Source organism: Rhododendron vialii, chromosome 6a (genome assembly GCF_030253575.1).
Source record: "Rhododendron vialii isolate Sample 1 chromosome 6a, ASM3025357v1".
NCBI classification, from domain to species: domain Eukaryota; kingdom Viridiplantae; phylum Streptophyta; class Magnoliopsida; order Ericales; family Ericaceae; genus Rhododendron; species Rhododendron vialii.
In genome coordinates, this window is record NC_080562.1 from 20,208,626 (window position 1) to 20,234,179 (window position 25,554).

At 40.0% G+C, this 25,554-nt stretch overlaps 2 protein-coding genes, 1 long non-coding RNA gene and 2 other non-coding genes across 7 annotated transcripts; 4 read left to right on the forward strand and 1 right to left on the reverse strand.

The window, feature by feature from the left end:
• Positions 1-702: 702 nt before the first annotated feature.
• Positions 703-19,760, reverse strand: LOC131330173 (uncharacterized). 3 transcript variants are annotated; one of them, XM_058363668.1, is made up of 5 exons: positions 19,477-19,760; positions 11,606-11,694; positions 9,868-10,045; positions 1,136-1,189; positions 703-1,028 (listed from the first exon to the last, which is right to left on the reverse strand). In XM_058363668.1, the coding sequence occupies exons 1-5, from the start codon at positions 19,657-19,659 to the stop codon at positions 1,005-1,007; spliced, it is 528 nt and encodes a 175-aa protein (XP_058219651.1). In that variant the 5' UTR covers positions 19,660-19,760; the 3' UTR covers positions 703-1,004. The 3 variants fall into 3 exon arrangements, with proteins under 3 accessions (XP_058219651.1, XP_058219652.1, XP_058219653.1); XM_058363670.1 differs by having other exon boundaries at positions 894-1,028; positions 1,116-1,189; positions 19,477-19,738; XM_058363669.1 differs by having other exon boundaries at positions 703-1,189.
• LOC131331646 (small nucleolar RNA snoR100) lies at positions 1,306-1,413 on the forward strand. The gene has a single exon (XR_009201453.1). It is a non-coding gene; the product is annotated as a small nucleolar RNA snoR100 (small nucleolar RNA).
• On the forward strand, positions 10,163-10,270 carry LOC131331600 (small nucleolar RNA snoR100). Its single transcript, XR_009201414.1, has one exon. It is a non-coding gene; the product is annotated as a small nucleolar RNA snoR100 (small nucleolar RNA).
• A 1,131-nt stretch (positions 19,761-20,891) lies between the features above and the next one.
• Positions 20,892-23,298, forward strand: LOC131328464 (uncharacterized). Its single transcript, XM_058361406.1, has 3 exons — positions 20,892-21,084; positions 21,175-21,248; positions 22,695-23,298. The coding sequence occupies exons 1-3, from the start codon at positions 20,892-20,894 to the stop codon at positions 22,767-22,769; spliced, it is 342 nt and encodes a 113-aa protein (XP_058217389.1). The 3' UTR covers positions 22,770-23,298.
• On the forward strand, positions 21,354-22,462 carry LOC131330174 (uncharacterized). The gene is made up of 2 exons (XR_009200992.1): positions 21,354-21,634; positions 21,725-22,462. It is a non-coding gene; the product is annotated as an uncharacterized LOC131330174 (long non-coding RNA).
• Positions 23,299-25,554: the final 2,256 nt, after the last annotated feature.

Sequence of the window (25,554 nt, forward strand, 5' to 3'; positions counted from 1 at the left end):
CAACAAAAAATAAGCTATAAAAAATGTTAAATAACCAAGGAGCAATCCGTTTTATAAAAAGTGCAATAAAATGTAATAAAAGGAACAAGTCTGTTTGATTGAAGAAGCAAAATTGAGTGCCAATATGATGTGAAATGTTTTGTATACAAAGCCGCAAAAACTCATAAATAAGGTCATATGAACTCATACAACCATTTTCCTTCCCCTCTATAATAAGAACCAGTTGGGGCAGATTTTCGCTTGCCAATTTTAGGCTAATTTGGACAATTGTGCCCCTCAATTGTTGGTCTGTTGTTCTTGGCCGATGGGCAAAATTGCGGGATTTTGTGCTTTTGGGTTAGTGGCGTAATGGGCTGAAGGGGATGCGAGGGGTTTTGTACTCACAGACTTTCCCATCTCTCTCTCCGCGAATTTCACAAACCTGAGACCACCACGCCGTTTCTTCTTCTTCTTGGATCGGAGAATCCTCTCTCTCTCTCTCAATCGATCGATCCACCACGTTGGTAGTGGTCAATCTAAAAATGCAACGAATTGGAGAGATCTCATCTCACAAGGAGAGAGTTTCTATCCATATCAACAAGAACTAGTGATAGAGGAGAGGAGGGGGGCAGTGGGTTTGGAAACCCTAATTACTTTCTCTCTCTAACTATCGCTTCGTCCTTTTTTTAAAACAGAAGTGAACAAGTAATTACAATCCGCAAGTGCCACAAACACACATCTTTGAAACAAAAATTACAGCTAGGATAAAACCCGCTGATCCCAATTACATGTAAAATAAGGCCGTCCTTGTAACTTCTTGTTTCGACACATTAAATGGACATGCAAATAAAACCCTCTGAAAACAATCTGTTTTTTATGCCGTTCAGCTTAATGCATCAGATCATGAACCAGTACTATCGCATCTAAACGGCACAAAGCCTGCTGTTTCCATGAGGAGGGAAGAGAGAGGACGGATTTGTTCTACTTTTAGCAGCTAGCATTCCCATTGAACCTGCTTTATCACACTATTGTTTCCCAACTTGACGAACCTGAGTAGAGGAAGATGTAAAACAGAGCTGCTCAAGGGGTACAATGCCTTCAAGTATCAGCAACACGAATGCCAGAGAAATCCTTACTGTAAAAACTACTGCTTAACCTTTAAAGCAGACTCGATGCGTTCCATGAGCTGGTTAACTGTCAGAGCCCCTTCCTGAAAATACAGGATTACACATAAGTGTGACTTAGAATCTCCCATCCAAAAATAAAGAAAAATATCAAGGGCTAGAAAATAGAGGCTCCTTTGTGCTTTCCGATGCTCTGGATTATGAATGAAGAAAGCATGGTAATGTGTACATATATTGATTTGGATCTCTAAACCTGCTCTCTCTGATGCCTTTCGGCTATGATTTGAGGGCATGGTTCCACAGCAAAACATTTCTTTAGGGTCCGTTTGGTTAGTGAGATAATGGTAGAAAGTGCAAGAAACAGAAAAAAAATATACTTTTTTGGTGTTCACTTAGCAAGAATATCCTAAAAAATGATAGAAAATAAACTTTTCCGTACAACCCTCTAAAGTTAGGAAGCGTGATTTACTTTTTCTCATAAAAAGTGCAGGAAAATTTTATTTTCTTGGAAGAATTGAACATTTATTACTCTAACTTTCGTATTTTCTTGCAAAACTTTCATCTTAATCAAAAGGATGCAAGAAAGAAAAATATATTTTCTTTTTCTTTTCTTTTACTTCACTTTCACTTTCCATTATATTTTTCTCGCTAATCAAACGGACCCTTAGCTCCTCGGTTCTTGATGGTAGAGGGGGACAGTTTTAGTGGTATCCAAAGAGCAGCCACTTGGTGCAAATATTACCAAAAGTTAGGTCCGTCTCCAATCATACCCCAAATGATTGGAGACTAGATGAGTTATATTATTGTTATTATTGTTGTTGTAGAAGATAGTGGTTCCTCATCAGAGGATGAGGTCAATTGCTGATACTGTTTACTATCGCGTTTAATACACATTGCAAACCTATATGCTACTTTTTTGGGGAGTAACCTTCCTAGATATATACGGGACCGACTACTGAGTCATTTTCAATTAGATGAAATTACAATAAAATTAATATTGCACGTAGAGTGGCCCAAAAGGTGGATCATGCCAATTTTGTCATCTCAGCAGACAGCAAAGGTGAAACATTCAGGAGCCTATTTGTTCACCAGCTTATTGGTTATTAAAAGTCAATAAGCTTGTTTGCTGAGTGCTTATTAAACAAAAAAATGAACCAACATACGGTTAAGAAATAAGCTATTCAACCAAGCGGGCTTACAAAGCGTGCACTCATGTTACACAGCACTTCTCCCTTCCCCAGGCATGTGAGGGAAAAAAAAAAGAAGGAAAAATGTCAAAATGCCCCCTGAACTTTCACTCAAATATCTCGTATATCAATACTTCACTTTATTTCAGTTAAGCACCTATAGTTTACAACTCCCCTTAATTTTGGCACCCGCCGTTAGATTCCATCCATTTTTTAACGGGAAAGGCACACCTAGCCTCCTAAGACATTGCGATGGCAGTGTAGACGCTGAGATGGCAAAAGATACACTGAGATGGCATTTTTTGGGAGAAACAAAGGGAACGTCCTTGGCATCATCTTTTGTAGCACACACAAATAGGGCTGAAAACGAACTAAACCGTTCGTGAGCGGCTCGAGGCTCAGCTCAATAATAGCTGGGATAGGCTCGGTTCGTGATGTAAACGAACGAGCTCGAGCTAAGGCTTTTGGCTCATTTCGTAAATGAGCCGAGCTCAAGTTATCGAAAGCTCGGCTCAAGTTGGCTCGCAAGCCCAGTATATATATATATATATATATATGACACACACACACATATAATATGTATAAATATATAAATATATAAAATAGATTCATTGTATACTGTTACAAAAATTCTACGCGCACAATCGTTGTGTTGGTTGTGCGCGTAATTCTAACCGTTCAGATGTATTTGGACGATCTAGATTTTAAAAAAACTCTTCCAGGGAAAAGTTTAACTAATCCGGGAAAGAGTTTGAGCAAATCCTGGCCATTTTGTTACAACAATGGATGGCTAGAGATTGGTTGTGTGTTGTGTTTTACACAACCGTTGTGTGTAGCACTTTTGATATTGTTATTTGAATTTGAACATTTGAACTCTCTTCCGTTAACTGCCACCTATCAAGGCTGTAATGAGTGCCCAGTTGATGGGTGCATGTGGGTGGTGAATACTCCACCATGAGGAGTATTCTCTCTCTCTCTCCACGACACAAACCTTGAAAATCTCAATTCTCCTTCTCTTAGCAATCACTTCAAAAAAACCATGGCTCAGATCCGTAGCTTCACGGATAAAAATGATGAGCATGCAAGAAGGTTTGAAACGTTTCGACAGTGTTGCCCGTACAGATGTCATCGTGACACTAGTTGCTTCTCTACCTATTCGACGGCTTAGCGGCAATGCTGGGTCTCATCTTGTTCACCCTCCTAATCCTCTCTTGTACCTACATGAAGCTCTCCTGCTACCTTGAAATCAATGGCGGCAATAGCAACTCCGGCTATAGAGACTTGGAGCTCGGAGATACAAATTTCGATGAACATCCCAAATTACCCCGGTAATGGAGAAGAAAATCCTAGTGATAATGGTCGAGCAAGAGAAACCCACATTTTTGGCGACTCCGATTTCAAGTAGAGCTTCATCTTTCAAAAGTAATTGTTCGAGTTGTGGTGGCGGTAGTAGTAGTTGTGAGATGTGTGTAGAGGTGTCGAATGGGCTATGCCAGCCTGGGCCTAGCTTGCTTCGTGCCATCCCGAGCTTCATCTTTCAAAAGTAATTGTTCGAGTTGTGGTGGCGGTAGTAGTAGTTGTGAGATGTGTGTAGAGGTGTCGAATGGGCTATGCCGGCCTGGGCCTAGCTTGCTTCGTGCCATCCCATGCCAGCCAATTTAATAATCATGTCGTTTCGTGATATTTTAGAATATCCTCGGCCCAGCCTGGCCCACGGCACCACAACCCGTGTCGTGCATATGCTATGCTGTGTCATGTCGTGCCTTGCCAATTCCCATGTCCATGCACATTTGTACCTTGTGAAGCTAAAAAATACTTCTACAAAAAGTACCATCACTTTTTTAAATTGAAAAGAAAAAAAAGAAATGCCAAAATAATTACAATTATATTAACTCATGTAATTCAAAAAATACAAAATATTTTATTGCTAATTAAATTTTGTAATACAATGACTCAAATAGAGCCTTATGTCCCAATCACTTGGGGTCGGCTACATGAATCTTTCTCTTCCATTGAACTCTGTCAAGGGCCACTTGTTCAAACAAACTCATTATACTCATATTTTTGCGCACCACAGCATCTAATATCAATTTAGGTCTACCCCTCTCCGTAGCATTGCTACCCAAAACTATCCTATCCGCTCTCGTAATTACTGCATCTCCTGGTCTATGGTAGACATGCCCAAACCACCTTAGCTTATTTTCCCTCAACTTCTCTTCTATAGGTGCTACTCCTACCATCTCATTTCTAATCCAGTCTCATCTAGTCTTACCACACATGCACCTCAACATTCTCATTTCCGCTACACTCATCTTGCTCACCTGTTGTTTCTAAATAGGCCAACATTTTGTCCCATAAAGAATCGCTGGTCTGATGGCAGTTCCATAGAATTTTTCCTTCAATTTTGTGGGTACCCTCTTGTCATATAGTACATCTGGCTCCCACATTGAGAGTTTGGGTATTGTGTGTATGTGTTTAAAGGGTCTATTATGCCTCTCCCTAGTCAACAATTGCCTAGGTGAGTTGGTATGTGGAATTACTCTCTTGCCATCCTCCAAAGCAACCAAGTCTCGCCCACCCATTGTGGTTTGGGTGCTTGACCTCTGGTGCAAGCCCCTTGGGCCCTCTGTCGTGGTGCCACTCTTTAGTGGCGAGACTCTTGGGCCTACATCAGCTGGGCTAGCTCCCACATCGGGAGTTTGGGTATTGTGTGTGTGTGTTTAAAGGATCCATTATGCCTCTCCCTAGTCAGCAATTGCCTAGGTGAGTTGATATGTGGAATTACTCTTGCCCTCCTCCAAAGTACACCAGTAACGCTCCTCCACTTGAACCACCTTACTTGGATCCTATGGGTCACATCATTATTATTTGAATAAAATGACTAAAATTATAAATAAGAAATGCATCATTATCATTTGAATACAATCCCAGTGATAGAAAAGCGTGAGGCCAAGGTGAAACGACAAAGCCAGTAAAGCCTAGGTGACGAGGCGCGAGGCGAGGTAAAAATAAGAAAGATAAACTACATAGATGAGCAATATTCACTCATAACATCAAAACTAGAATTAACATTACCATATTGGATAATAACCATATTGCATAATAACAAACTCATAACTTCCAAGCCAGATCGCTTCTTTTCGACATCTACAATATATACAAAAATAAAGGAGATAAAACTTTCAGCAAGCCCCTATATATATGTATATATGAAAGATTAGTATGGGTTTATTTGTAATTAGTTTATTAATTGTTCTATTGTGTAACTAATTCATTCTTTAGAACCATAGTGTAATTAGTCTAGAGTGTTGTATAACCATCTCACGTTGTAATCATTTTCTTCTATGAGAAAATAACCCTAAACTTTGGGTTCCCATTCCACGTCTCTCTCTTCCTTACAATCTTACATGGTACAGAGCGGTATGTTACCTAGGGCAATCAAGCTCCTGATTCGAACCCTAGCTTGCTGATTCAAGGACTGTTAAAGATCCAACGAACCTTCTTGTGTTGATTGGAAGGTCATACGACAGGACCTGTCCTTATCCGCACCTATTCGACCAGATCTTGTTTCTATTGTAGTAGCACCGCTGCAACACATCGGCACCACTGTTCTTGCTGTTTCTGGCCACCGACGATCAACGTCGACCATCGCCGAACCTTAGACAGCCTGGCCCAGCCTCGTCAAACCTCACCGAACTTTCGCCAAACCTCGCCCAGCCTCACCAGCCTTGTCGATCAACTGGGTCAGGTTTATTTTTGACGCGGCTACCACCGAGTTGACTGGGTCAGATTCCTTTTTTTGGGTCTGGGTAATTTTTTCTACATCTGTTGCGTAAAGAGTTCTTATTTTTTGGGTTTAAAATCTCTAGTTTGACGGAGTTGATTGGGTATCACTTACTTGGGGTTGTTATTGGTCCGTTGAAATGTCAGAGGATAAACAAAAGGCTTCCACTAGTACAAAGGATGAGTTGAGTCATGTAGGGACTATGGATAACCATTCTCTGGATATTTACCCCATTAAGTTGGATGGTACCAACTATTTGATTTGGTCTCGTACTTTTACTTTGGCCATTGAGGCCAAATGGATGTCAGAGTTCATTGAAGGTCCTGTTACTCCACCTGTTGAGGCGGTTGAACTCAAGAAGTTTAAATCTCAGAAGTCGTTGGTCATGACCTGGTTGTTTAACTCTATAAAGCTGATATTCGCCATACTTTCCTACTTCTTGATACTCCACATCAGATTTGGACTACTATAACCTAAACCTATTCGCATCAAGGTAATGATGCACAACGTTTTGAGTTGAGGAAGAGACTTCGTACATTGGAACAAAATCATCGATCTGTTGATGTGTACTTTGTTGACTTGAGCGGAGCATGGCAGAAATTTGATTATTATCAGGGTTTCAGGCTGTTTGTGCTGTCGATGCTGCTAATTGGCTGAAGAGGATACAAAAAGAGCGTGTTTATGACTTTCTTGCTGGTCTTGATGTGGAATATGATCCGATTAAAGTGCAGGTGTTGGAGCTATGATAGAGGAGACGACAGTTTGGAAAAAGAATGGCACTTGAAAGTTGGTATAACTTCCAGGAGGAAAAAGATCAGTGGGATGCAAGTGGGTTTTGATTGTTAAGCAGAATGCTGATGCTGATGGTACATTTGAGAGATACGAGGCGAGACTTGTAGCCAAGGGTTTTACTCAAACCTATGGCATTGACTACGAGGAGACATTTGCTCCAGTAGCGAAGATGAATACTGTGCGGGCTCTGATTTTGTGTGCAGCATTGGCCTCTTCACCAGTTTGATGTGAAAAATGCATTCCTTCATGGTGAGTTAGAGGAGGTGTATATGGACATACCACCAGGTTTTTCTTTTTCTTCTTCAGAGACTGAGGGAAAGGTGTGTAGATTGAAGAAAGCTCTTTATGGGTTGAAGCAATCACCTCAAGCATGGTTTGGTAGATTTTCAAAGGCTATGTTGTGGTTTGGTCACAAACAGAGCCAATCAGATCATACTATGTTCATCAAAGGAGGTGTTGGTAAGATTGTTGTCCTTATTGTTTATGTTGATATGATAATGACAGGCAATGATGTGGATGAGATTCTCAATCTTAAGTCCAGTCTGGCTCAAAAATTTGAGATTAAGAATTTGGGACCACTAAGATATTTTCTTGGAATGGAAGTGGCAAGGTCTGATAGAGGTATTTTTATCCCCCAACGGAAGTATATACTTGATCTTTTGGAAGAAACATGTATGTTGGGCTATAGACCTGCAGATTCTCCTATTGGGGCGAATCATCATCTTAGCAAAGATGTGGGGGAGCGCACTGACAATGAGAGGAATGACTTGTGAGTCGACTGATATACTTAGCGCACACCCGACCGGATGTTACTTATGCAGTAGGTGTTGTTAGTCAATTTATGCATGATTCTCGTACTTCACATCTGGATGCAGTTTACCATATCTTGAGGTATCTCAAGTCTGGTCTAGGGAGAGGAATTCTGTTTTCTAATCATAGTCACCTGCGGTTGGAGGCATTTACTGATGCTGACTTGGCTGGTTCTGTGGATGATCTACTTCTGGCTACTGTACTTGGGGGGAATTTGATTACTTGACGAAGTAAGAAGCAATCAGTGGTTGCCAGGTCTAGTGCAAAAGCTGAATATAGAGCTATGGTACATCGAGTTTGTGAGCTCTTATGGCTCAAAACAGTGCTACGTGATTTGGGAATTTCTGATAGTGGTCCTATGAAACTCTACTGTGACAACAAAGCTGCCATAAACATTGCTCATAATCATGTTCAACATGACAGAACAAAGCATATAAAGATTGACAGGCACTTCATCAAGAAGAAGCTGAGCGAGGGTTTGATATGTATGTCTTTTGTGAGATCCGAAGATCAATTAGCTGACATATTCACAAAAGGACTTGGTCGCAAGAGTTTCCACCACATTGTATTCAAGTTGAGCTTGATTGATATATTCGGACAAACTTGAGGGGGGAGTGTTAAATTATTATGGGTTTATTTGTAATTAATTTATTAGTTGTTCTATTGTAATTAATTTATTAGTTGTTCTATTGTAATTAATTTATTAGTTGTTCTATTGTGTAACTAGTTCATTCTCTAGGACCATAGTGTAATTAGTCTAGAGTGTTGTATAACTATCTCACGTTGTAATCATTTTCTTCTATGAGAAAATAACCCTAAACTTTGGGTTCCCATTCCACGTCCCTCTCTTCCTGACAAGAACCTATAATTAAAGATAATCAGAGGGAAAGAAGAGAAGAAAAAGAAGAGGAGAAGACGAACCTCTGAGGCGAGGAAAGAAGAGAAGAAAAGGTCGCCTCACGTCTCACCTCATGCGAGACAGGGTCGCCTCACGCCTCGCCTAGTCAGTCGCCTCATGCAACCTTGCCTCGTCTGGAACCTCTAAGGCGAGACAGGGTTGCCTAACGCCTCGCCGCAACTAGCTTTTTCAATCATTGATACATCCCAACTAGGTTGGCACATACTAAACTATCAATCATTTGCATTTCTTGAAATAAAGAAAAAATACAAAATGAATACACTACTTTTCCACTAATATACTAATATTTACATGGTATACAATTCACAATTGGCATAATTTTTTTTGTTGGATGTTTCTTACTAGTATTTTTTTAAATTAAAAAAAATCACTTTTGTGTTGTGCCCTTATACGTGTCAGTACAGTGTTGTGTCGTGCCCCGTGACGTACCATGCCTGTGACGTGGGCGCCAAACAGATGGCCCAGCCTGGCCCACCTTAGTGTTTGTGCCATGCCGTGCCAACACTAAATGTATCGTGCCTATGCCGTGCTCGTGCCGGCCCGGCCCATTCGACACCTCTAGATGTGTGCAAAAACACTGGAGGGAGAAGATGGGACCATAAAATGGGGGAACTTTGCCGACGTTGAAAGAGGGGAGTGGCTTGGATCAAGCACAAAAAGGGAACTTTGGAGAACCATGAGACATCGTGACAGATCCCATGATTTGATTTGATTCTTCTTCTGTTCTTTCTTTTGCCTTTGATTTTTTATGATGATAATGATAGTTTGTATTACAGGGATTTTGAATTTGTGTTTTAATGTTAGATTCATGTGGGCTTTGGGGTAGGGGAAAAAATTCCAAATCCTTTTTCCTTCTAATTTATTTTCTTTTTGAATTCCGGAAATGTAAATACCTTTTTGAAGAAGAGGGTGCCATGTTTTTTGGTCAAAACAGGCCATGTCATGTGAAAATTGTCTAAGTCAAAGTCAAAGAATGCCACTACATGTGAGAATGGTGCCACCTCAGCCATTTTCATGAGAAATTGGATGGAATCTAACGGCGGGTCCTAAATTAAGGGGAGTTGTAAACTACATGTGTTTAATTGAATTAAAGTGAAGTATAGGTGTTTACGAGACATTTGGGCAAAAGTTTGGGGGTCACTTTGAAATCCCCGCCCCCCCCCCCAAAAAAAAGCTGCAAGTCAAATGATACAGTACAAACAACCAATCAATGAATCGTAACAACTGTGAGACTAGCATTGGAAAAAAAAAAGAGTCGAGATTTCCACTTACAAAACGATCATAGGGTTCGCCATCCTTGAATATGATGAAAGTAGGCAATGCCTCTATTCTGTACTTATCAGCAATACTTGGGTATTTCTCAGTATCAATTTTCACCACCTGGATCTTATCAATCATTGCAGCACTTACTTCGTTCAGAACAGGAGCCATGAATTGACAAGGACCACACCTGCAACAAGATCTCAAGTTAAAATTTTCAGAATTGCACTTTGCTGGCAGTGAAGTTTTTTTTGTTTGGAATATAACGCTCCAAAGATAATGTGCACATACCGATGCTCTGGATTATCAATGAAGGAAGCATGGTAATGTGCACATAAATTGATTTGGGTCTCTAGGCCTGCCCTCTCTGATGCCATTTGGCTTTGATTTGGAGGCATGGTTCTACAACAAAACGTCCCTGTAGCTCCTCGGTTCTTGGAGGTTTAGGGGGGCCACTGTTTCAGTGGTATTCTGAGAGCAGCCACTTTGTGCATATATTGCCAAAGGTTAGGCCTGTCTCCAATCATCCCCCGCCCATACCCCCAATGATTGGGGACTAGATGGGTTATGTTATGTTGTTATGTTATGTTGTATAACGCTCCAAAGATTCCTGAACCAAGACCTCCACCTACTCTTAAGGAACATAACTGATAAATTTAATAGCCTCAATGATCACATTTTACATACACCAATTATGACCCAGGACAAAACGAAGGGGAACTGCGATTAATTATATAGGCTGCATTCAAACAGATAACATCTTTGTGAGTATGGATGAGAGCCGGTCAAACCTCCAATGGAGATTCGGGGAAACCACTAATAGATCAAAGACTTGAGATCCCGAAGGTGGAGGAGGAGAGAGCCCAAGGCAATCCTAGAGAGAGAGAGAGAGGCAGTGACAGACCAAGAGATTAGGAGAGTGGGTGTGGTATATGGTATGTCTTATGGTGGTACAAGTGTTTGCTTATATAGGTGGAGAAGTGTTCTTGAAGGAGGGTCCTTCTGAAGGACACATGGCGGCTTCCCAATGGCCATCCAATGGGAGGTTCACCTTTACCTCCTAAGGTTTCAATCCTATGACAGAAAGTGTCATAGGTCAAAATTTGTCTGAGGTGGAATTGGCTGGCTCAGAGGCTTGTGGTTGGCCGCTCAAAAGGGGATGGTATGGCCATGTGACGTCTAGGATCTAGATTCAGAGGTCTCAGGGTTCAGAAGTTGGTGATAGGTGGACTTATGCATCATGCGACCTCTCGAGGGTCGCATAAACGTCAGGTGGTAGGTGGAGGCGGACACATTCGGTCTGAGGTTTCAGTGGGTAGGTAGGTACGAATCTCAAGGGAGCTTGTCGTTCGGCCAACAAATCTTCCTCTCTCTCTAAGATAGGTCTAAAGTCCGAACTTCTGAAGGGAGTTTGATACTTCAGACAACCCCTTAAGCTCTAGCCTCCATTCCATGATCCTCCTTCGGTCCCAACTCCCAAGTACCTCGAGCCCTGCCTTTAGCCCAAGGATGAAGGTCGCCTTTGCTCCTGAAGGTATCAAGCCTCCTTCAGGCCTTAGTATTTGGTACCATGTACCTACAATCTTTCTCCTGAAGTACAACTCGAATACGAAGGGGGATGTCAAAGTTCCTCAACTAGGACAATCATATAGGCTGCCCTGTATTCAGATACCATCTTGTTCATGATTCATCGTTTCAAAGACAGTGGGATCATGGTAAAGACTGTTGTACAAGCCAAAAAAGAACTTACCAAGTAGCATAAAAATCAACCAATACAGGTTTGTCGGAATTTGCCAGCAACTCATCAAAGGAAGAAAATGTCTGCTTCTTGGCTTTGACCTAATTAGTAAAGAATACAAATTTGGCTGTTAATTTAGGACAAATTTGGAACTGGTAATCAGGCAAACCTAAGAAAACAAAAATATGAAGTCAACTGTCCTACCATAGGTGAACTTATCAAGCACTGACTGTATTTACAATGGTTCCAAGGGCAAATAGGAGAAATGCCCATAGGAATTCATAATGTTCATATAGAAGCAAGTAATGCCTTCAAGTTCATGAACTGCCATAAAACTAGCAATACTAATTACTAACCATGTTACATGAACCTCAAAATGTGTAAATAAACCATGTTGGGCACTCAACGCTCCTATAACAGTAAAGGCTCTCCATGTGCCATAGAGCCATGTTGAGTTGGACATTCGCCTAAGAAGCTAATTTTGGAAGTCACATTTACCATGAACTACTCATATAGCTCCTACAATACGCAAAAAAATGCCCCCAAGAACCTTCAAAGACCAATTTATCTTAGAAATTAAAGGAGATTTCCCAAAACAAAAGAATATGACTAGTTATGGATGTGTCCCCGTCTCCAAATCCTTGAACTGAAAATCAGATGAACACGACACTTTGTGTATATTTGACTAGTTGTGGATATAAAATAAAATGATCTGATGTTCAACGTGAACAAAAATCTAAGAGGTTAATCATAGGATTGAAAGTAGAAGAGACGTCATTTAGGGCTATTATTGTGTCCCTCCAGTCCTTAACATGAAACATTTCAAATCACTCCGATGACGTATTTCTTTCAAGTCCACCAAAACAGAGCTCTCAAGCACAATATCAAAATCCATCTAAACTATCAAATACCGATTTGAGCTATTCAGATTGTGGATAAAGAAAAGGTCCTTTATTTGAAATCCACACCTATCCAAATAGACCCTTTGGTATGTACTCCACTACTCCCACACCAGACACTTGTAGCTTAGTCTTTGTAATGTGGACTAGTAGCGTACTTTTCGATACTCAACTCATCAAACATATAGTTGAGAGGAGTTGAAGCCTTTCGAAATATATTGGCAAGTCAATTTTTTATCAGAAAGGTAGTGTTCCTGTCTCCTGTTAAATCTCTTATTTTCTTCGGGAGGCTTTCGGTTTTGTTGCCTTTTAAAAGTGGATACCCCAATAGATACAAAAGAGCAATAAATTTTTGTTTTGTTCAGCTTTCTATTCTTCATAAAACATGTTTATTTGAAAAGTAGTGAATGGTAACCAAACCAAATAATCTGTATCAACCGAAAACATGTCCAGTTAGAACAAAAACCAATTTCAGCAGGTCCAGCTATATGCAGCCAAAGAGAATGAGAAAAGAAATTAGAAGGAGAGTTTCCATCCTACTCACCATTTTCTTAGTCTCTTTCTCTTCCTTTTTCCCCTCAAACAAAGGTTGCGTCCTTTGATAATGTTACCTTAGTAAAACCAAGAACATACATTTTTCCTTCCTACTCAACCAATTGCCCATAGAGAAAAAAACAATACTCCCTCCGTTCGTAATTGTTGGTCCCTCTAGGGGATTCCAGCTTTTAAAAAGTACATGTAATGATTTCTAAAACATCAAATCTTAAGGTGTCATTTTCCAAAATTACCCCTTGTTTCAACTCATTTGCATTACTAGAAACTTGCCAATTTTGGGTTTTTGACTTTTCAACAGGGACCAACATTTTCGAACATCCCAAAATAGAATAGTCGACCAACAACTAACGGAGGGAGTATCATTTTCTCTAAGTAAGTTTTCAAATCCTCCACCCTACCTCTCAGTATCCTGGCTTTCTTACCTGCCCTTCCTCTTAATTTCTATTTTCTCTTTGAAACAAGACCTATAGTTACGAGGAGAGTCTCTTCAATATTTCAGAGTTGCTACTGAGTACTATCAATTCATGTTTCAAATCTTATTTTCAAGAAATGCATGACATGAAGCAGGAGCCAGTCCTCCTATAGACTTGCCTAAACCCAACTGTGACACATAGTCCTCACATATAAAGGTGGGAATGGGATCTCAAAAAGCTTAAATGTGGTGAAGTTAACACATTGACTTTCCAAGAAAAAAACTTTAATATAAGAGTTCTAATACATTTGTTGACAACAGTCTACAGCTATTTTTAGTGGATTCTGCAAATATTCCAACACTTTGTATTGCTCTAAGGTTCTTATAAATTTTCCTTGAACCCTCTATGCAATCTTATATCACCTAGCATTCCCATTTCCCAAAATATTTCGGAAATCATGTTTCACTTTCCATTTTCCATTTCCTTTCCTGCTTCTGTTTCTCTCGACAACTATGGGAGAACTAACATCAGTAATCTATGATCAACAGTTCAACATAATTGTCCAACATTAACTTATAAAAAGGAAAACAATCAGACAAATTCCATCTCAACCGACCTATTCAATGCTGCCTTCATTGGATCGACCTAGACATAAAGCAACAGAAGCTCATCAATGAATTTCAATAAGATGGTCAGGACTCTCAAATTCCATGCCAACTGATCTAAACCCCTGAATGAAGTTGCTGGTTATTGTAGTTACTACCAAGAAGCAGGGACACTTCTAAGAACGTGGCTTTTGTGTTTAGAGTCGAGACTCTCAACTATCATGCCAACTGATTTTAAACCATGTACGAAGTTGCTGGTTAGGTTACTACCAAGAAGCAATGACACTTCCAAGAAAGTGGCGTTCGTGTCAGATATTGACGCTCGTCGGCACTGGACACCCGACGAGATTCCTTAAATCATGTCCCATTCATCCTTCTTCTTTTTTTCACCACCGCAACTCTTTGAACGGTCAAACAACTAGTTTGCAAAACATAACTTGTGATACTAGGACCAAAAAAGAACCATGAAAATCTGCACTTATGCCCTTGCCCTAGACCTACTGTTTAGACGATGCCTGCCATCTGTGAACCAATAGATGGAGCAAGTTTACCCAAGTGATGTATGATTTAATATATCAGTTTTGATTGGTCTTAGAAGAAGTATGAACATTTTTATCAGCCTCAGTAGAAGTAATACTTTATATTTTCATCTGAACTCATAAGATCTGTACTAATAATTTTCATATCAACATGTTCCCAACGTAGCAACATGTCTGTGTCCTTGTTTTGCAAAAAATTGGCATGTCCGCGTGCTAGTATCCATGCTTCTCAATTGAACGCAATTTCTATTTGGATTATAATGTAACTAGTATTATGTTGCATTTTCCGAACAAATTTGATATAACATAAAGGACTACAAAAAAACCTAACCATTATACATGTTCAACATGTCCTATGCACGACGTGCCTCACATTTCTTAAAAGTACCTCGTCGATGTCTGTGTCATGCCATTTGTGTGCACATCCTTGACAAACATAAATGCAGCACCAAAGTAAAGAAGCACCATGAGATCTCAATATATCTATGATGCTTGCACTCTTTCTAATTATGGATGGGAAAATTTTACCAAAACATGGCATTGACCAAGTCAATTTACCACTTTGATGGTCTCCATTATTGAAATTACCAAAAACATGGCTCCCCCAAAAATTATGCCTTGTTTGGTTTATTATAACTTGGAATTTTTTTTTCTAACTCCAAAAACACTCATAACCCCTACCTCCAATCATTATTCTCATTTCTCTTTGCACTCATTACCCCTATCTCCAATCATTATTCTCTCTATCTCTCTCTCCACTCATCACCCTTATCTCCAATTATTACCCTAATTTCTCTCTCCACTCATTACCCCAAAAACCAAACCCAAAAATTTTCAAAAACTCATCCAAACAATGCATTAATGACCAAAAATTGACTTGGTTTTATGATTTCATCCTTCTTCCCCATAGCACGTCTCTCTCTAGGCTTACAAGAACAAAATCAACCAAATGAATTCATAATTCCAAAAAATTGAGCCCTTGTCCCATATACATAAATTACACAAACCCAACCCATATAGTGAGTCAAAAAAGACAAATTCAACCTCTACCAACATTTTCACCGTTAAAAACCGTAAAATGAGTTCTAAATTTTAAATCCCCCAATTTGAGTTCTAGCCACTAAAAAAAGGTGCAAACGACTCTTGAGTACAGAGAAATTACAACATGCGTACGGACCAAGTCTTTGTAGAATATAGAGCGAAACACAAAAGGCCCGACATGGCTCGGGACCGAGTAAACTCTAAGTATAGAGCAACTACAATATGTGTCGGGACCTAGTAATTCCAGAATGAAAGATCACAACAAGAAAGATCTGAACACAAAGATGATACTTGATTTTGGCGGGTATAAAGCAAGTACATGTGTAGGGACGAAGTCATTCCAGAATATAGATCAGAACACAAAAGACTCAACATGAGTCGGGACAAAGTCAACTTTGAGTATAGAGCAACTACAACATGGATCAGGACGAAGTCATTTCAGAATAAAGATCACAACATAACCCCCAAATCACAAATCACAAAATTCACAGAACCCAGAAAAAGGGTTCGTTAATCAACGACAATACACATATTTCAACCGATAAAAATGAAGAACTCACAGATCATAATCTTTAAGCCAGCAAAATACCAGGTATGAGATCAGAAATTCAGTTCTTCAGGATTGCAATTGAGAGGTGATGAAGTGAATCTAATAGAAGAGGAGGAGGAGAGAGAGAGTGTGTGACTTCAACAACTCGATATTGTCCAGCAACGCTAGTGGCTTCTTCTCCACCACAATGTTAGCAGCGATGGTCGCATCTTAGTTACACGAAGCGGGGACGGGAGCGGGGGCGGGGACGGGGGAGCGGATGATCACAGAAGTGTGGGAGCGCCATTGGGAGCGGTTAGGAAAAATTATTAAAAATATATTTTGGAATTTTATATTGTTAAATGTCAATATAAAAATATTATTCTACCACATAAAATATTACTATTAAAATTATAAGTTTCTAGTTATATTTCAACATTTTTATTGTAGCACATGATTACACAATAGAGCTCTTGTGCATATTAAGTAGGCGTAAAAGTTAAGGGCATTAATATGACTCTAGAAGGTTAATATCAGATGTGCTCACTAACACGATCAAAACAACTTTAAAGGTACCAATTGCAACTTGAATAGTAAGTCTCTTAACCGTTTTTTGGGTGTAAGTTCCCGTATAGGTAAGGAACGAGTTCCCGTCGTCATTGGGATGGGTTTCTTGGAGTTTCCTTCGACGGGAACGCGGAAACGCGTTTCCGTCAAAGAAACGTGGGCATAGTTGAAGGTTCCTGCAACTAAGGGTCGCATCCTCGATGTGTTGGCGCGTGGGATCGGGGACAGATCTGGTGAATCGTTGGCTGGGAGTTTAAGGAGAGAGTTTTCAGACACCGGGAACGGTAATGGTGACCTGGGCGGTAGAGGGGGGAGTTTGCCAACGGTGAGATTGGAAGAAGAGGTGGTCATTACAGTGAGAGGGAGAGCGGGCTTCACACCATGTATTGGTGAATATTTGGACTGATAGCCATTTATTGGCAATTTTACTCGGATCAACCAATTTTACCACCCCAATGGTAATTAATCAAAAAACCCCACCACAATGGACACTAGCTTCATAGCCAAGTACAACACTATGGAGCCATTCAAGCCTCCAATCTCCTCTTTGAGCTGCAAGATAAAATGCAATCCCAAACCATGGACATAGTGGCAAGAAAACCTGCTCAAAGTAAGCGACTGTCATTTTCAACACACAACAAGTAAAGATCTTGCAAATGCCAAAGTTGTGGTTACCATGTCTTGGTCAATATTATTGTAGATGCCTTGTATTGGGACTTTTAAACTTCACACTATGTATTGGTGAATATTTGGACTGACTGCCATTTATTGGCAATTTTCCTTGGATCAACCGATCTTACCACCCCAACGGTAATTAATCAAAAAACCCCACCACAATGGACACTAGCTTCATAGCACAAGTACAACCCTATGGAGCCATTCAAGCTCCAATCTCCTCTTTGAGCTGCAAGATAAAATGCAATCCCAAACCATGGACATAATGGCAAGAAAACCTGCTCAAAGTAAGCGACTGCCATTTTCAACACACAACAAGTAAAGATCTTGCAAATGCCATAGTGCACAACTTGTTTTCATTTTTTTTTTTTTGTTTGTTTAATAACTCAGTATCTGGCTTAATGGACTAACTCTTCTGGGCACTAATCCACAATCCACTAGCAGCAGTTCCAATTAAAGCTGCCCCATATAGATGGCCGAACACATTAATTAATAACACGTGCGTGGGAGTCGAGCCCCAAACCAAAGGCTTCCTGAGTTCCATGGCGGTCTGGTGACAACAGTTGCACCATAACTGAGAGTTGCAAAAGTGCACTATGGCTTGTCATAAAGAAAACCAAACCCATCCAGCAGTGCATTCTTAATTGGTTTACTAAGAAACATCTCTACATTTGCAGATTTGAACGATCATTCATTGCACAGGTTATCGTGCTACCATTTGAACACCTGAATCATTTTTTCCCCATGTATTTAACATAAAAAATTATGGAATACATATTTGCTAACAGCAAGATGTACTCTGAACTACCTATAGGATTCATATGCTGCAATGGTGTACATCAGCATATAGCTTATCACATAGCAAAACAATGTTTCTCTAGATGCCAAGGTCGCAATTCTTTAACGGTGTACATCAGCATATAGCTTATCACATAGCAAAACAATGTTTCTCTAGATGCCAAGGTCACAATTCTTTAACGTCTCCTGACCTAACTTTCCTCTCCTCACCTAATTCAACATCTGAAACTCAGGCGTCCAAAGTTTGGCCTACCAATAACTTCTTAAACCCTAAAAACCTAACAATCACATGAGGAAAGCCCTATCACCTAACCTATAGAGGCCTCTTCCAGGTCACAGTAACAGTACAATCACTTGCTGCCTCAAACACTTCTACTTTGTCATGGTAAAATCTTCTTTTCACAGGAAAAAGGGCTGCCGTTAAGAAACTCATCTGAATTTCAGACAAACTAAAAACTATCGTTAATCCTACGAATACTAAACCCACTAATTGTGCATCAATTCTTCAATCATCAAGTTTACCCACAACTCGAATCCAAGAATCTTAAGCCAAGCAAGGAGCACGTCGTTTAACTTCAAGATGCTTGGGTGGTGGGTCTCCTTCTACCTCCTTATTCTGGGTCTATCTGATACAATTGGTGATAGAAATGGAAGGAAATTGGGGAAGAAGATGAAATGGGGATAGATTTTACTGATGGACTGGTTACACATTGATTGCTCTTCTCCCTCACCTGTCTCTATCTTTATAAGCCAGGCTACAACCAACTGCAAACAAACTCAACTAATTTCTCTAACTAATCCTTAATTAGTCAACTTAGTTAACTACTGCTTGGCTGCTTGATTGGCCACGCCAACTGCCACTTAGCTTAGAGCTTAGCTTCAGCTAAATTCCACCTCCTTAGCTCCTCCAAAGCCCATGGTTCTACTTGGGTCTTCTACCAAGTCTTGGACTCTTGTGCCAAAGTCAGTCCAGCAAAGCCACCTCTATTCGGTGGTGTTTCACTATCCCTGCTCGATTGAGAGCTGTACTCCAGAAGAACAGAGCTTCCTCGTCTTGATTCTCTTTTTTTGATATTGATTCGGTTTGGTTGGTTGGTTACAACTTCGCTGCCCTCTTCTTGTTTTATTGTTCTTTAAGAAAAAAAAAAAAAAAAACTCCTCCAAGAACGAAAAATACAATAACCATACTAAACTCCAAGTCAGATAAGATTGAAGAACAAATATTTAACGAAAACACGTGGTGTACAATTGGCGCTTATTACCAGAGGAAGGATTCGACGCCGGGAACGTGACGATAGCCCTTTGTTTCCGATTTGAATGAGCCCAAGATGCTGAGTGAATTGTCGAGAAGACAACTGAGAAAGCTTTGAAGAAGATGGAGATAAACAGGAGAAATGGTCCGAGTTCAGTGGCCGAATTGCTGCCGCCGCGATAGTAATCGCCATAGATAGGAGAGGGAGAGGGAGAGGGAGAGAGATAAGAGTCTACTTCCCTTGCGTAAAATCACTAAAAAAATCCTCTCCGCTACTTTACTTCAAAAGCTTGTGTGCACGTCGGATGCACTGGACGCTATTATATGGTACCGTAAATTTATTTTTCACCGCACGTGTCTTTCGGTGCATAGAGTTAAACCAATGCAAGCTTGTATTAAATACAGGACCAAAAAAACATTAATTTATCTTTTTTATTATCTATCGTTGTAATCGTTCGATGCACGGAAAAAAAAACAATTTATATAGACTCAATATTTTATAGTAAGAACCACACAAACGTGCAGTGGAAAGATAAGTTGAGTCACCACATAAAAATGTCAATAGAGCATTGAATTATTTTTCCTCAATTTTTCTTAAATCTTTCCCCCTCTCCACTGCCTAAACACAATTTCTACAGGAGGATATTAATTGATAGATATCGAACTCATACAAAAATTGTTATTTGTCGCATGCATCCAAGGACGCAATTCACTATAGAAATATGTGTTAGGTGCTTTGTCTCCATCGCCTGCCCGTGCTCCTAAGCAAACCGAAGCGGTAACAACTAACAATGCAGTTGAATTGTTTGCAGAATCTGCAAGTTTCAGTTTGTGAAACCAAGAAGATCAGATTCGTAGCCAAACGTTAGGAACCTGAATTTGATATGATTTATTTGGTCTCGTGCATTGAACAAATATTAAATTAAATTAAATTATTTCAAAAAAAATTAAATCAAATTAATTTGTAAGAAAACAAACACTGTACCCGTTCAATGCATTGAATAAAAAAAATAACATTGGTTTTTTTTTTTTCGACCCCGTGTATAGTTTAATATTTTTTCGGTTCTGTATTTAATGAATTTAGAGTTATATTTTTTCGATTCTATATTTAATGAATTTGAAGTACCACGTGACGAGACCAGGCGTAGAATATTTTTTCCTAAGTCTCCCTCTCCCTCTCACACTCACACTCCTACGTTTCTCTCTCTTTTCATTTTTTTTTTAAAACTCAAAATTCTAAGAATTTATAATCGAGAGCTAAGGGGCTTTTGGTTCAACTACATTTCTAGTGTGTGTACACACACATACAGGGCTCTTCATCTGCGGACGCTCGCAGAGCCAAAAAATGCGGACTTCGCCCGTGAGCCATTGGATCTCATCCAACGGCTGTGATAAAAGCGGAGTAATTCGCGGGTTTAAACAGCCATGGATCGAGTGAATCGAGTGAAGGTGTTCTCGGGTCATCCAATACGGGCCAAACAAAACCCCCCCTCCCCTCATTCAGACGCGTCCACAGACGCGCGAAGAGATAGAGAGAGAGAGAGAGAAACGAAGAAGACGAATCGATTCGAAACAACCCCGACTGGAGATCGAACGATCGAAGAAGAGGAAGAACAAGGTATCTCCTCCTCCTCCTCCTCCTCCTCTCTCTCTCTCTCTGGTTCGTTCGAAATCTGATTAGGGTTTTGTCCGATTTGGGTTTTTTCAGTTAACACGAACAGATCGATCGAAGAAGAGGAACGTCTGGAGGGTACTGCACGAAGACGATCGACTGAGAGCATGGTAACTTCTCTTCTCTTCTCTCTCTCTCTCTCTCTCTCTCTCTCTCTCGATGTCTGTATTTTTTTATTTCGAGTTAGGGTTGATTTCATTCTTTAGCTTTTTTGTTTTAAATTTCGAGAGTGACTCACATTCTTTGTTCTTCATACCGGAACGATCTGTTTTCTGCGTAACCGTGGGACCACATTTTGATAATTTTCCAGGGGATCTGGAATGCAAATGTGTCTCGTGAGTTTAAAGGTTTTGCTTGGTCAATGGTGGTTGTTTCTGTAGAAGTGGTGAGGAGAGCATTAACCACGTATTTTTGCATTTCCGGTTGCTGTTGTCCTAAGGCAGAGATTGTTGGATATTTTGTTGATAAGAAGCTCCCTTTCACAGCTGTTAGTTCCGTTGGTCAGATTTTGTGGTAAATTGGGGCTTTTGAAAGTGCTTCCAAATGAAGATGGTTTTTTCTTCTTCCAATTTGACAAGGCTGGTAGGTATAGGCAGGTGGTTGAAGCTGGGCCTTGTCACTTTGGGGGAAAACTTATGGTGTTGAAACAATGGCAACCCCAAATGATCCTGGTTAAGATACGAGTCCTGTAAGGTGTTTGGGCATAAGACTTGTCAGTCTAAGAATGTTCCTATAAGCTCTAAATCACAGGTGTGGGTTGTAAAACCACATGTTGCTCCTATTGCTGGTGAAGTTCTAGCTCCATTTGTGTGGGATGAGGGGGTTGGTGTTGCTGCCTTGGGGCTCTCCTGTTTCTGTTTTAGCAGTTACTAATGGGGCTGTTGAAAGGATTCCTACAGTTGTGGACATCATGAAGAAGAATGTGGATGAAAAAGTACAGTCAAAATGCTGAAAAAACAATCACAAAACCAGTCACAAATCCCGGGTCCATTTTCACCTCAAATCGGGCAATTGCAGCAGCTTCCCAAGATTGATTTCCGCAACTTTTCCGGCCCAATTGCGTTGCTCTGATTTTGTTACCAATTGAAGTCAGGAATGTCTTTTTTTTTGCTTTGTTGTAAGGTTGTGAACATAGTATCGGTTGGCCAATTTCGGGTTTTTTTTTCTTCCCGGTGTTTCCTTTGGCGGGCTCTCAAGGTTATACCCTTGGCCATTTTTTTGATGTGGTTAAAAGAATGGGATGTATGGCTAATTTGTATTGAAATTTTGTTGGACCATGACCTTGTTTAATGGCCTTGTGTTTTGCGGTTGTGTTTTGGACTGAGATTCTTGGCAAGTAAGAAAAGCTAGGGATTTTTTGGCAAGTAATCCGTATCGGTGTTATGTTGTGTCCTAATGAATTTTTGGCAAGAAATAGCTATTTATTTTTCATATCCCAAGCAAGTTATGCATTTGGCTGGCAGACATATAGCTCTCCAACTCTCCTCTTCCAAACAAATTGATTTGTCATGTTATGCATTAGGCTTGTCGATTGACTGTTTTGGGTTCTTATGTAGGGACTCAGATCCTCTCCAAACATACTCTCTCCAAAGATCTTCCGCAGCTTTTTATCAGAGGACGACAGCACATAAATGAACCCATCCAAGGGCAGAGACAGCACCAGCAATGCTGTTGCCAGTCTTTTAATTACCACGACGTCGTTTCCTCACCCGCACCTAAACAGAAGCTTAACGTCTTCCTGTTATGCATCTTCTCTCTCCTTCTCTATTCAATTTCGATCTCCAGAAAAGCCCTAAGTTCATCGAACAGACAAAATGGCTCTCTCCATCTCCATTCGACGCGTCATTGTGTGAGAATGGGTCGACCATCAATCAAGCCAATATCGAACTTGGCATCGGCGACAAGCCCTCTGATCTCACCGAACATCACCATTTTCTCATCTTCGACATTGTGCTTGCTTATTACGCTTACCTTCAAATTCTTCTTTCTACATCGACGGAAATCTCACAGAAAATTGAATATTGCTGTCACTATATTGTTCTCGGATGCATAACTGTATTTCATTAGCATTCTTTGTTTGACAACACAAGTCTAATTTTTCTCTGAAATCTTGCATGGATATAGAACTTTCTTCCAATATAGATTCATTTGTCACTTTCACCAACTTTATTAATTCCACACTCGATTTATTTTTTATTTTTTTGATGCAAGAAAATGGATGGATAAGAAGATGATTCCAATTTCCTGCAAAATTCACTCTTATCTTGGCTAGGAGAGAGAGAGACCCATTTTCCTGCAAATCCCACTCCTATCTTGGCTGGGGAGAGGGAAAGAGAGATGAAGCCATTTTCTTATAAATCTCACTCAAAGAGAGAAAGATGAACCCATTTTTCTGGAAATAGTATCATTTCTATCTTGGCTAGAGAGAGAGGATTTGACGATTAGGGAATTTTTGTAACTGGTTTGTAGTTCCCAAATTGAATAGAAGAAGACAGAGAGGATGGACGTTAAGCTGTCGTTTAGGTGTGGGTGAGGAAACGACGTCTGTGATAATTAAAGGATTGGCAACAGCATTGCTGGCGCTGTCTCTGCCCTTGGATGGGTTCGTTTATGTGCTGTCGTTATCTGGTGAAAAGCTGCGGAAGATCTTTGGAGAAAGTATGTTTGGAGAGGATCTGAGTCCCTTATGTAGGATGTATTGGTGCTTCCACATGGATTGATGTATTGTGCTTGTACTCTGGTTTTTAGCACTCTGAATCTGCACTTTGAAACTTTCTAATGGCGTATTTTTTTGCCAAAACCATGGCCAACATAACAGAAGCAAGTTTGATCACCTTATAACAACAAGCGGAAATACAAAACAAATTTTGCGAACCCAAAAAGCTAGAATCAGCTCTGTAGCTTCTGTTTTTTTTTTTTTTGGAAACATGACTATATATATAAGAACCACTAACGCATTACAGACTTAGCAAGATTATGGGCAATTCTTACAACATTGAACATTCCTAGGAACGTTAGTGATTGCCACAATCAAATTCCAGCACCAAATCTAGAATATCCCTAATTACAATTTACAGGTTTAACAATCATCTCTTGCTCCACAACATTAGTAATCTTGGCTTCACTCTTAGCATCCAAGTAGTGTGAGACTCTGTCTATTTATTCATTCAGTCGCCTCTCAGCATTCTTTAGATAATCACCACAGTCACAGCACTCAATGAACTTCTGAGACTCAACCCTGTAGAAATCAGCTGAAACTTCCAAGAAAAGGCTTCTCAAAATCTTCTTGGTAAACTAAGGGTCCTAAATCCATAAGCATTTTAATAGCACTCCTCATTAGACCCCGGTCGATAACTTCACCTGTCCGTTCCCACAGTACAAGTTCAAGAAGGGTGTTCAGAAGCCTTGTCTGAATTTTGCTGTAGTGTATAATATTGTCCCTTCAAAGGTTCGGCCCAAGTTTATGAACAGGAGTTTTATGGGTACTGGGAATAAAAGTCCTGTCCATGTACATTAGAATGTCACGGATCATCTGTAGTGCCTTGTTGTGATCTGTCCATCTCTTGTTCAGCTCCTCCAGAAACAAACTGCCCTGGGAAGCTTCTATAGATTTTGATATCTCTTTTAGGTGGAAAGTCATTGTTGACACAAGTCCCGAATACAGCTTCTCACCAAACTTGTGCAACACCATGTTGTAAGCATTTCTGAGAATCCACATGTTTAAATTTAGAGACACAATAGACAAAATTATGAATACATAAATATATATTTATTGTGAGTGTGTGAGTGTGTGTGTGTGTGTGTGTGAGAGAGAGAGAGAGAGAGAGAGGCCATTCAAGTATGCAATCACTTCAAGTGCAGAGAAAGACCTAATACACGAGGAAAAAAGCAAGTGCAGGAAATGATATCAAGCAAATCTCTGCACAATTTACAAAACTGACTTGACTAAACCTAAAATCCTTAGAGCGTGATTGAAACTCAACGGAGCAACATAAGAAGCATGATTTGATAGACAATAAAAATGACAAAATCGGTCAAAGCTGAACATATCATATTTGCTATGGTGAGACTGATCGATAACATAAAAAACTAGTAAAAACTCAGAAGTGGTTTTTCAATACAGAAATTCCTTTGTTTTGCTGTAACTTTAAAGTGAATATATTGAATTGATGATAGATAGATTTATTACTCCTACTAAATTGTGTTTCTCTCCAGATCAGCCGGGAACCCCAATACTGTACGAATATGCAATAGGGGGATGCCACGTGAGCAGATTGGTCAAAAGTTGTAATAATGTCATTTCCTTTACGCAAATAATTTTCATTAAATATTGCATCACACACAAACGCATAAACACTTACACACATATTCACAATGGAGGTGGCCCACAAACCTTTACATACATTCACAATGGAT

Excerpts from the sequence above, each read along its gene's own strand:
- LOC131330173 (XM_058363668.1), bottom strand. The coding sequence starts at position 19,659 with ATGGCGATTACTATCGCGGCGGCAGCAATTCGGCCACTGAACTCGGAC. Across the intron at positions 10,046-11,605 it reads GTTGATTTTTATGCTACTTG|GTGTGGTCCTTGTCAATTCA; the intron begins GTAAGTTCTTTT and ends ATCTTGTTGCAG. Across the intron at positions 1,190-9,867 it reads GCGAACCCTATGATCGTTTT|GAAGGGGCTCTGACAGTTAA; the intron begins GTAAGTGGAAAT and ends CTGTATTTTCAG.
- LOC131328464 (XM_058361406.1), top strand. The coding sequence starts at position 20,892 with ATGGATCGAGTGAATCGAGTGAAGGTGTTCTCGGGTCATCCAATACGG. Across the intron at positions 21,085-21,174 it reads CGAAGAAGAGGAAGAACAAG|TTAACACGAACAGATCGATC; the intron begins GTATCTCCTCCT and ends GGGTTTTTTCAG. Across the intron at positions 21,249-22,694 it reads GACGATCGACTGAGAGCATG|GGACTCAGATCCTCTCCAAA; the intron begins GTAACTTCTCTT and ends GTTCTTATGTAG.